The sequence below is a fragment of the Heliconius melpomene genome, chromosome 12, assembly GCF_056956725.1.
Source record: "Heliconius melpomene rosina isolate 202511_hmr_F chromosome 12, ASM5695672v1, whole genome shotgun sequence".
In the NCBI taxonomy this organism is placed as follows: domain Eukaryota; kingdom Metazoa; phylum Arthropoda; class Insecta; order Lepidoptera; family Nymphalidae; genus Heliconius; species Heliconius melpomene.
The window spans coordinates 4,097,061-4,109,100 of record NC_140400.1 but is presented as its reverse complement, the minus strand read 5'-3'; the positions used below and the strand labels follow the sequence as shown (position 1 = coordinate 4,109,100).

Sequence of the window (12,040 nt, the reverse complement as noted above, 5' to 3'; positions counted from 1 at the left end):
GCTGTGGCTCTCTGCTACAATTAATATTTCTTAACAATATTTGAAACTACTGTAGCAATATGTATTTTATTTTGAACTTTACCTTGTATCTGTATATATTTTTTTGATAGGGTATTATTCCAACTACATATTGGGACCCACAAGGCACCCTAGAAGAATTAATCATTAAGATATCCGTCGTTATTTAATCTTATCTAAGAAAAAGGAGAACGTTTCCTCACACAATAACTCACATATAGCAAAGTAGACGTATTGAGTAGCAGAACTAAACACCGCGCTATGTCTCCTTGCCAGAGCGACCAAATGAAAATATTAAATATTAAATTTCAAACGGGAATCGAATCCACAACCGTCACGTTTACACACGCTTGTGCACTGCACCACGGCGACGCTAATTTCTTACTTGCAAGATATTAATATAAAGAACCTAATAAATAATTAATGTCTAACTTAAATAACTTAATAAAATCATTAATTTGAAAAGAACTTGTTCCTAAAGAGCAACGTTCCAATAAATACAAAACATATAGGTAGTACTTCCACTAAGTAAACTTTGTAATTGACATTCTTCGACGGCGCCCTCTTTAGCGTAATTAAGCTTTCTTAGTTGTTTAGAGATCACAGAAGGACATTAAATTACTTTGTATTTTCCTTTAAGAAAAGTTTACATTGAGCTAGTTAAGGGAGTTTTCCGTCAAGCTTCAGAGGCCTTCGCGGTGCAGGAGCACACGAGTGACTGAAACGCGTCGGTTGTGGTTTCGATTCCACTCGAAGAACTGAATTATTATTTATCAATATTTTAATTTCTTCGCGCTGGTAATGAAGCAATGCGCGGCGTTGAATTCCACCACTCAGCACGCAATGCTTGGAGAATTCGGTGGAAAGTGGGGAACGGAAATATCTTAATGGGCACAAAGTATCTTAACACAAGGTTCTTGGATTCCCTCTGCCTACCCCGCTATGTGAAGGATACAGGTTTAACCTAAAAAAACAGATTATATTTTTATTATATTAACACAACTTAAAGAATTCATCAAAATTACTCTATGAAAATAATTTACAGGACTTAGCAATTAATTTATAGGAGGTATCAAGTAATTCATAATTTTTTTTATTCAAGGTAACGGCTACATAGAAGGAACGGAGCTAGATGGCTTCTTAAGGGAATTCGTATCGAGTGCCAACTTCACAGACATTAGCCCGGACGTAAGTACTTTCTTTATTCTACGGTAATTTATTATGTCTACTTGCGTAATATATTGTTTTTCTTTTACGTATACACCACAGATTTATAGCTTTCCCGCTTTCAGTGGCGGAAATTAACGCCGCGTTTTGTCTCGTTATCAGAGCGAAGAAATGAAAATATTTAATTTACTAAAGTATAAAAAAAAAAGCGTCAACAAAGTAATCTCATTTAATATAGACGGATATGTGGTATCTTGCAAAGTATTTAATCTTGTAAGCGGGTTTTACGTGAATCATGCCCTGAAAACAGGTAGGGTTGCCAATGCCTAGATTCTATACAAAACGGTCAACGAGTCATGGTCATCCTGAAGTTAGAATAGAATTTTTGAAAACTCCAAAATCAACTAACTAACAGAGCGGCCACGACTATTCGGCTGTACTGTACCTAAGGTTTAAGTCCACAGCTTTCGTTACAATACGTGGATAGTTGATCGAAGTCTACAGCCTATTTCTTTTAAGTGACTATACTTTTGAAGTAACGACATTTCATCTAGAAACGATATTACTTTACTTTTTTTTCTTTACTTTACTTTCCTTTTATTTTTTTACTTTACTTTACTTTCTTTCCTTTCTTTACTTTACTTTTCTTTCTTCCATTTTTTTTGACTGTTGTTAAAAAAATACACAACGCGAGAGTAATTACAGGATAGGAAATTTATTAAAAAAGGGAGAGCGGAATGTTTTAAAACTAAGATTTCTCTGCATTCCCAGCACATCAGCGTGAGAGGTGTAAATCTAAACAAAAATATTCAAAAATTTCGTATTTCATAGGCACAAAGGAAGCTTGAAATATATTTTAGAAATATTCCATTTAGCGTTGCTGACATGTGAACATTTTGAATTTCAAAGCCTCCCCGTATCGCGTGAAACAGTTTCAGGAGGATGCGGGCTAACAACGGTTTTTATATTACTTTTTTACCGTTCACAATCTAGGGATGTCACTCAAATGTTAACAGCACAAATAACTATTTTTTTAGTTCTTTCTTGTATCTTTATCACTCTTTCGAAACTATTAAACCTTTAATTAATTGAATCGAGACCGTAGTGGTACTTTGGGACGTCTGACTGTAAGCGCAATGAGTGTGGGATCGATGTCCACTATACTAGGAATGAATAGATATGGCTTTATTTAAATTATTTTCGTTGCTCACTTTGGTAGATAAAGCGCGACGTTGAATTCACTATTCAGTGTCTTGATAATTGGGCGGAAAGAGGGAGACAGAATATCTTAAGAATAGGTTAAGAGGATAAGACTAGGTTCCCTCTACCTAACATGCGTGAAGCTATTTTCCTTTAATACCAAGTATAACTTTATATTATACATATCTTCTTCTACTACTTGTCTAAGAAGAGAAGTATAACTTTATATTATACTTCAAATTCATATTACATACCAACTTATCCCACTTAACACGTGTTTCCCTAAACCGATCTCGTACAAAAACAGTCCCATCTCTCTCATAATGAGCTCGGACCCTTGTTCCGTGTGGTTTCTAAAGCGTGAACGTTTTCACTCACTTGTCCAAAATTTGCATCGTTAATTCAGCGGCCTTCCGCCGCCGCGCCGGCAGTTTGTTTGTAAACATTTATTTTAAAATCACCTCAAATCTACATTCAAAATTTTAACGATTGCACTAGAAACAACTTCTAATTATAAAATCAAAATATTTATGTATTATTCAAAGAATAACTGCTAGTACTTGGGTAGTATGTCAGACGGGCCAGTGACTAATGTCTAGACTTTCCAAATGCACGTACGTACTGAGTGCACTAGTTAAGCTAACAATTTTCTTATATGTATATATTATAATATTGTTTATACTATGTAGTTATAACATAAGCACGAAGGTTTCAGTGACACTGAACCCTAGTTAGGTATATATAGAAACAGCAAAAAAAATCATCTATGTAGTTCTTAGAAGTTTTCTTAAATATTCATTTATTTTTATTTTATTTTATTATTTATTTTAATTAAATATTCATTTTATTTAACAGAAATACATTATCTGTGATACAACGATACTAATTTTACAGATATATATGTATGTATTTAAAAATTCCGAGAGAACTATCTCAAATATATTATTTTATTTTACAATTCTAAAACAAAATTCATATGAAATTTACTTTGTGCAACCATTGCTCACCGCATGTTAGCGCGCTACAAACGGCACAATGTGAGGTGTCTCCACGAATAGCTTTTGACTGTTAAATCTGAATATACCTTTGCTCTCGCTTTACATACTCGTAAAAAGGAATGCTTGGCTTTTAGTATTAAGTATTTATTATTTTTATTATTTATTTAGTAATATTTTTTCTATTATATAAAAAATAATTCAAGAATTGCTAGAGTCACACTCCGTTCCCCACATTTCAAATATTTTTCGATACATTCCACATTAATTCGCGGAACTTAACGCTGCGCTCTCTCATACCACAAAAGAAAAATAAAAAAAATACAACCATGGTGTTTATTGTCAGACATTACTCCACATATGGTTATTTTAATTTAAATTATGAAATTTTTTTCATTAAATATACCATTTAATGAAAAAAAATTGAAGTAAAAATAAAGTAACATTTGCTATAGTTCTTTATTAACAAACAAATTTATTTCTGCATATCTTCTATTTTGAATTAATGTCTTTAATATTCAATGCTATTAGTTTATCATTATTAAAAGTCCCATTACAGAACCTAACGGGATTTTTAAACACAAAAAAAATAAACCAAAATAGAAATAAAAGAAAAGCAACATTTCTTAGCATGTTGCACAATTTTTACTTTACGTAGTTTTGGATAATTTAATATTTTTCTAAATCCAAAATCGAAATCAATTGATATGACAGGTGATAATGGTTTTAGTGAACACAATTGCAAAATAGTCTAAACATGCAAATATCATTTTGTATTGAATATTTTTTGTAATGATATACTTACTATCAGAAATAAAACATATTTTCATTTATTTATTTAATGTTTACTTACATTGTTAACATTCAATTAAAAGTCACACCTATATTTTTGATATTTTTAAAGTGTTATTCCACACTTGGGAAAGAAAAGACACTTTTCCAGTTTTCAAGGGACATGGATTCAAATCTCGCTACGTTATATTGTTATACGTTTTTCTAAATAAGTCACATCAATAATCGATATCAGCACAAATTCCATTTATTTTTGCCAAACCAGTAGCACAGCCATCCCCTACAAAAGCGGAGTAACTAACTATTTTTACATCATCGTAATCAGTATCTTTTGCTTCTTTTAAAGGAACTCTCGGTGGACTTCCTTTTTCCAGATCGATTTTGGTGTTCTTATGTTTTATTTCCTTATTCCTGTTCCTGTCTGCAATACCCAAAGATTCTTGTTTCGACTTTTTCTTGATATCATCATGGCTCTCTTCATTTTTGTCTTTTTGTTTTAAATTTAAAGGATTTTCATTTGCTTTTCCCACAGTCGCTTTGATACCTTTATTTTTAGATATATTTTGTTCTATGAGTGCTGATTCTTTGGAAACTAATATATTTTTGGTTTCATTCTGTGTACTTTTCTTATCTATTGGAAGAGCACATATCACTTCTAAAGTTAAAAGAAGTATGTACACCTTCATTTCAGAAATACTAATGCTTGGTTAATTGCCGTCATTCTATTTATATTTATTAGATTCTACCGCGTTGTTTGACCTCATTAAAAATATATATACATTTTATTAAAAAAATAATAAATGTCACTTAGTATAATTATATACATTTTAGCTATTAGTTAATGCACTTTGATAATTGTTTGTATTGATTTTAATTGTAGACGTGCCGTGTAACTTCCAATTTATACAACGGTCGATTATTTAATTAATTATACTTTATTTTTAAAAGTAATAATAGAAGTAAATAATAAAACGGATTTAATTTGTTATATTTACTATAAAGATAATAAAAAATTTTGCACACATTTAATGCGTTTCAACACATTTTCCTTGTATTTTAGCATAACCTGTTGAACATCGGTCACCCACCAGAACAGATCCCAGAGGAAAGTCATCATTATTAAAACGAAGAGGTCCATTATTGATGTCATTTTGAGCCTCATTTACCTCTGAAGCACCACCACCATGTTCAATATTCGAAATCTTAGTATTTTCTTGGTCAACATAAGAATCCATTATAGAAAATCCAACAACAATTTCTTTTTCACTATTGTTGTTAAATGTAGATGCGGCGAACATTACTGGCAATATAAATACGATAATGTAATGAATTATCATTTTAGATGTAAACGTCTATTTCGCGATGTCCGTACTTTGATTCTATTTGACGATCACGCGGATTTTCCTTATATTATTATACATAATATATATTTTTTATGCCTCCGTAGTTTTTATAATATACTCATGAAGTGTGACTGATGTTGTGTTATGTTATTGCCATGAAATTAGTTATACTTTTTAATAATAATAATATCTATTTAAAAAAATATATATATTTTTTTAATTAAATAAAAAATCTTAGATACAATTGAAAGAATTAAAATTATTAAATTTTGTTATATTATTCAATTTTTAATGCTTCGTATTGCAAATAATAATATTTACAAAAAAATGTGAAAAGGTGGCATCACTGAAAGAGAATAATAACATTTAGGACCGTCGGCGTGCGACTGTGGTACAAAATGCCTAATATTTAATTCAAATGTTTGCGTAAATGATTATTATTTTTTATATATTTATACATTTATGCTTAGTATAATTACTTACTGAACGTTAATATAGATTTTAATCGATTATTAATTTTTTTTAGAATTAATAGGTCATTTACTGGTAATATTAATTTTAATTATCTTTGTAATAGTCAATAATTTTAAGACTTTTAATTGGTTTCTCTTTCGTATGTGATCGAATAGAACAGAAGTAACAGCTTCACGCTGTATTCGCACATAGTGAGGTAGGCAGAGGGAACCTCGTGTTAAGACATTCCGTTTCCCACTTTCCACCGAATTCTGGGGGCATTGCGGGTTGAGTGGCGGATCTCAACGCCGCGCTTTGCGTCGACACCAGAGAAAAAATGAAAATAAAAATTTAAATAAATATTTTCTTCCTCGATTGAGATCGGTCCCACAATTCCATCTTGATTTGGTGATCATGGGACCGGTGGGAAAGTATGCTAATTCAAGTAAACGAAATATTATTTGACAAATCACGGGGAAATCGATGGACACACAAAAAAAATGTAGTTGTAAAATATAGAACCTAAAATTAATATTCTATATTTCCTTTAAGGATCTTAGGCAAGCAAAAGGTATCTAGTATACAAGTATATATATTATAATATTTTACACATGTGGACGTTATTTCTCAGTCATTAGTTTATTAATTACCAGGAACATATTTAAATATTTAACTATAAATAATAAAACAGTATTTAAAAATTACTTCTTTTAATTTTATAATAATGCGTTACGAACAATAGCTTTGTGCTCTAGGTACCTAGGATATAGAAAGAGATTATACAAAAAATTGAGTTCCTGATAGAGATCTCTCTTACATATTTTTTTGTTATTAGTTATACACATTTTTTTGTATGGAACATAACTAAATGAAATAAAATAAATATAATTAAAAATACAGTCCAGTTATATTTAGAGTCGTCCATAAACTTCGATGGTGTAATTAAAACCTCTGCCTCTGGCTGACTGCAGCCTCACAGTGACGTTGTTTCTTCTTAATCCACCAGATATAATTCTTGCAGATGCGTACTGGCTTACACCATTCTCGAGAGCTCTTACTGAAGATATGTTTGTTCGAGCATAACCATTAAATATGTAGTCCTGAGACTGTATGGCGTTTGCTACAGCACGTTGGGCTATCACTCTCCTGGAAATTTAAATTTTGATTATAGTTATTAATATATAAATATGTAATATTTATAAAGCAGAAAACTGCTAAGATTTTTTTTATGATTACCACAATAATTTATGGTGACCCTACTAGTGGAAATGAAACACCGTTCCATAAGGTTCATATCAAAAGTGGTTATATAGGCAATGTAATGGCAAAACGATTTACTGTTCTTGATTATTTTATATATTAAATTTATTTGATTATTTATTTATTTATAATCATTTAATAGATCTTCTCCACGATACTTGAAGTATAGAATATGATCAGATATACAATTATTTCTTAATTTAATTAAATGATTATTTTAAATTAATAAATAATTATAATTTATACGCAGAGAGAAAAAGATAGATAAAGATATAATGTGGATTCGATTCCCACTTGATATTTTTTTTCCGGCTCTGGTATACCAAGGGCGACGTTAACTTCCACTACTAAACATGCATTTTTCGAAAATAGGGCTGAAAATGGAGAACGTGTCTTAACGCATGGTTGTCCATACTAAAACGTGAAGCTGAGTGTTTATTTTGTATATACTCGTACCTTTGTAACAGCGAGTCACCGGGATGCACAGAACCAACCACCAAGTTGGCTCTGCTGGCATATTGCACAGATGCTGAATTATTCAACCCAGCAAGAACAGCCAGCGTGAGAAGAGACAGAATAAACTTCATCTGAAAAGATAAATTATTATTTAACATACTATATGTATTTTTCGAACATATAACAAACGGAAAAATATTTTTGATAATGTACAAGCAACGCAATCACTGGTGTAGGAAAGAGGGTTCCGTCCACCTCAGAAATTCTAATAAAAGAAATTATGCTTAAAAATGTTTAAAAAAGCCCTTAAAATAAACATAATCTTTTCAAAATTAAGCTCTAGGCCCCCCGCCCGAAATTATCCGTAAATAGGCTAATTACGCAATTATAAATAAACATAAAACTATAAAATAACATAAATACAAATATATTACCTTGAATAAAGTAGTTAAAACGTTTATAACAGTATAAAACTAGCAATACTTTAAAATAACAACCAGGAGTTTATATACCAGAACATTATCTATTCTCTTATCTGATATTTTAGTGATTAAATCAGTGTGACTATGAATCACTTGCAAATTACAATGAACAAATAACTGATTATGAAAATCAAGAAGTCTGTTTGTTATAATTTTTCAAAAACAGAATATTAATTTAAAGTAGGTATTATGCAGTTTTTAGACAACTATCAGCTATTCGCTCCATCCAACATAAAGCGGAATAAGCAAAGAGAATCTAGTGAGAAGACTCTTCGTTCATCGTTTTACGAGATGTGTTGATTGGAGGAATTCAAGGCCGCATGTTGTTGCACGTTAAGCTGCTTCCACTCGACCAAGCAGGCGAAGCTGGCTGTAAAAGCTAGTGTTTATATTTATTATCACTATTTATCATTAAAATCGCCATCGAATTGATGCTCTCTTTAAATACTACTGAGTCATTAAATCATAGATATATAATCCAATTAAACGATAACAGGAAAGATAATTAAATTAGTAATAGATTTATTAATAATATTTGTCTTTAGAAACAACATAATGAGTAATTGATAATATATGCAGTTTTATTACCATATAACTTCATAGTTTACATTCGCTCATGCCTCTAGCGAGAGGTGTGTTGAGTGTGGATAGTCAGCTGTAGTGTTGATAGCAACCGGTACAGCAGGAGAGTGAAAGAAAGATGAATGCGTTTTACCTTCTTACAGTATCATCGACAGTCGACACTTCCCACTTGAAAAATACTGTTTTTAAAGGTCGATCAAGGTCTCACCCTGGTTTCTCATACCACTCACTTTTAAGATCAGCTTCACGTTGTATCAGGGTAGGCAGAGTTAAGACACTCCGTTCCCCACTTTCCGCCCAATTCTGGAGGCATTGCGTGTTGAGTGGCGGAACTTAACGTCGCTCGTTGCCGCGACTCTAGAGCGAAGAAATGAAAATATAAATGTAAGTAAATATTTTATTTCCTCAAGTGGGGATCGAACCCACAACCATCGCGTTACAGTCACACTCTCACGACGGCCTTGTAAGTCTAGTATTTTCTTCTTTGCATTGTCTGTCTATCACTTAGTATATAAGTTTTATTTATATGTATTTAAAGACTAATAAAATATCTAATATAGAAAGAATTCTTTCAACAAAAATAAAATAATGTGTGATATTAAAATGACTTTTAATTGTATAATGATGCGTTACGACCAACACCTTCGCTTTTCTACAGATTTTGACTTAAAACAAAAGACATTCTACAGAAGAATTAAGTTTCTGGTAGTAAAAATTTGGATGTTTGGTGATTTTATAAGCTTTTTGTATAGATTTTTTGTATGGAACATAAAGAAATGATTTTTTTTTGCTTTTGAATAAACGTGAAAGTAGGCCATTTACATTTAGAGACGTCCATAAATTTCGACGGTGTAATTAAAACCTCTGCCTCTGGCTGTCTGCAGTCTGAGAGTGACGGTATTTCTTCCTAATCCACCAGCAATAATTCGTGCAGATGCAGACTGCCTTATATTCTCGATAGCTCTCACTGAGGTTATATTTGTTCTGGCGTTACCATTAAATATGTAGTCCTGATACTGTATGCTGTTTGCCACAGCACGTTGAGCTATCACTCTCCTGGAATTTGAAATTTTGATTAGATATAGTAATTATACATACAATAAAATTGAAACTGATTGCTATTTGTAGATGGATGACATGTAAGAAAATCTAGAATTTAAGAAATTCGTCAATATAATTGATTTTTAAAGATTTTTGTTCCCATTTGAAAAATACCTTTGTAACAGCGAGTCACCCGGTCGCACAGAACCAACGACCAAGTTGGCTCTGCTGGCATAGTCTACTGATGCTGAATTATTCAACCCAGCAAGAATAGCTAGCGTGAGAAGAGACAGGATAAACTTCATCTGTAAAAACAAATGCTTTTTTAATATTTCTATTATGGTAATAATAATACTATATTGTTTCGAAAAAATATTACAAATGGGAAAATATTTTAGAAAACGTGTCATAATATGTCTGACGCTACAAGTCTAGCCCAATAAAAAATATAATATAAGGTTTTATAAAAAATATATATGATATTTTTTATAAAACCCCTTAATATGAACGTATCTGTTCATAGATACGGTCCAGGCACCCGCCAGAAAGTGTCTCTAAATATGCCAACGAAACTATACTTATACTATTGAATAATATAAATACTTAACATATTACCTTGAATAAGTAGTTAACACGCTTTATAAGACTACGAAACCAACAATACCTTAAAATTTCAACTAGGAGTTTATATACAAGAATCCATTCTCTTATCTGATTTAATCTTTAAAATAAAAAGTGATTAAAACATTGTCACTGTGAATCACTTGTAAATTGCAAATTATGAAAATTATGTAATCTGTTTATAATAATTTTCAAAAAGGCAATATTAATATATAGTATAGTAGGTATATATTGAGGCCAGTCGTGGCGCAGGGGCACAAAGTGTGACTGTAAAACCGACTGCTTGTGGGTTCGATCCCCACTCGATATTTCCATTTCTTCGCTCTGGTGTCGAGATGAAAGCGCGGCGTTGAGTTCTGCCGCTCACCGCACTACCGCCGACAACAGGATAGGCAGAGGGAACCTAGTGTTAAAACACTTCGTTAACCACTGTGCGCCGAATTTTGACTCGCTACGTTCAAATTTTTATGTTCTCTAAAAATGTATATGGCCTTAGGTTCCTTTATATCAAATTAATAATTTCGATGAAACTCGCCCTACATGCGATCTAAGGTATTTTGGTGTAAAATATATTATTCTAAACATTTGCCACTCAACCACGCAGGAGAAGCTGCTTGTAAAAGCTAGTGTTTATATTTATCAAATCTATATATCATTAAAATGAGACACCACTGATTAATGAATTGACGATCTCTGTAGATACTATCGAGTCATCAAATTTATATCTATTCTTATAATAAACTAGCCGCCATCTCGCGGCTTTGCCCGCATACCACCTATAATTATTTTATTATGTGGCATTTGCCAACAGAATAATTTTACAATTTATAAGTAAACACTATGTGGCAACCTGAGAGGATATCTTCAGCGGCAAGAGCGCCCATTACGGGACTTAAGCCTAGGCTTGCGGTGAGCGTTGAATTATTTTAATTTTAATTTTACTTGAAAAGTATCAAGGCTTATATCTTCATAAAATTTTCTTGATGGTATATTAACTTTCAGTCATAGGTTTCAATATCAAATAAAAAACGATGAAATATCACTTTGGAATTTTTTTTTTTTTTTTAATTTATTGTCACAAAATACTTTGTTGTGACGTATTTGGAAAAGATAGTTATAATATAGTCTCGCGCACTTTATTTTAGAACTAATTAAATCTTGAATGTTTTTGTAGTACAATGTACTAACATATAATTAACTATTTCTGCAGCGCACCCGGTTAAAGTACGTACATACGAAAACGTTTATAATTATTGTTATTTCAGACTAACTAAGAATTAAAGTGTAGTGTTATATAGCCTATAGCTCTCCTGAGGCTTAGGGAAGTTTTAGTGTATAAACAAACAAACAAACAAACAAACTCTTCTGCTTTATTATATTAGTATAAATTCGTAGAAGAATTATATTTGAATTCTTATCTTAAACATTAATTACGTCGAAAAGGAATAGTAATCACTTTAATACTTACAGTAAAATATCGTTTTCGTTTATTATATTTTTTTGTTATGTGAAATTAAACAATAACACAAAAGAACTGGGCACAGAAATGGGCACGGACCACCAATGTCCGTGGTGTATAATAATAAAAAATATCACTGACTGAGGTAAGACGCACGCACAGCCGTAACCG

At 31.6% G+C, this 12,040-nt stretch overlaps 2 protein-coding genes across 7 annotated transcripts in view; one reads left to right on the top strand and one right to left on the bottom strand.

The window, feature by feature from the left end:
* Nucleotides 1-12,040, top strand: part of Cbp53E (Calbindin 53E) — a 62,580-nt gene that overhangs the window by 21,696 nt on the left and 28,844 nt on the right. For both annotated transcript variants that reach the window (XM_085194116.1, XM_085194115.1), the window contains exon 3: nucleotides 1,121-1,206. In XM_085194116.1, the coding sequence (XP_085050242.1) occupies nucleotides 1,121-1,206 (86 nt within the window). The remainder of the gene's footprint in view (nucleotides 1-1,120; nucleotides 1,207-12,040) is intronic.
* On the bottom strand, nucleotides 6,852-10,974 carry LOC146533483 (putative salivary secreted peptide). 5 transcript variants are annotated; one of them, XM_085194733.1, is made up of 3 exons: nucleotides 10,946-10,974; nucleotides 9,964-10,094; nucleotides 6,852-7,114 (listed from the first exon to the last, which is right to left on the bottom strand). In XM_085194733.1, the coding sequence occupies exons 2-3, from the start codon at nucleotides 10,092-10,094 to the stop codon at nucleotides 6,880-6,882; spliced, it is 366 nt and encodes a 121-aa protein (XP_085050859.1). In that variant the 5' UTR covers nucleotides 10,946-10,974; the 3' UTR covers nucleotides 6,852-6,879. The 5 variants fall into 5 exon arrangements, with proteins under 5 accessions (XP_085050859.1, XP_085050858.1, XP_085050857.1 ...); XM_085194732.1 differs by lacking the exon at nucleotides 10,946-10,974 and adding an exon at nucleotides 10,405-10,506; XM_085194731.1 differs by lacking the exons at nucleotides 9,964-10,094; nucleotides 10,946-10,974 and adding exons at nucleotides 7,685-7,815; nucleotides 10,405-10,429.

What these genes read in the sequence shown, in the direction of transcription:
- LOC146533483 (XM_085194733.1), bottom strand. Translation starts at nt 10,094, where the DNA reads ATGAAGTTTATCCTGTCTCTTCTCACGCTAGCTATTCTTGCTGGGTTG. An exon ending in GGTGACTCGCTGTTACAAAG is followed by an intron (nt 7,115 to 9,963) that starts GTATTTTTCAAA and finishes TTAAATTTCCAG; the next exon opens with GAGAGTGATAGCCCAACGTG.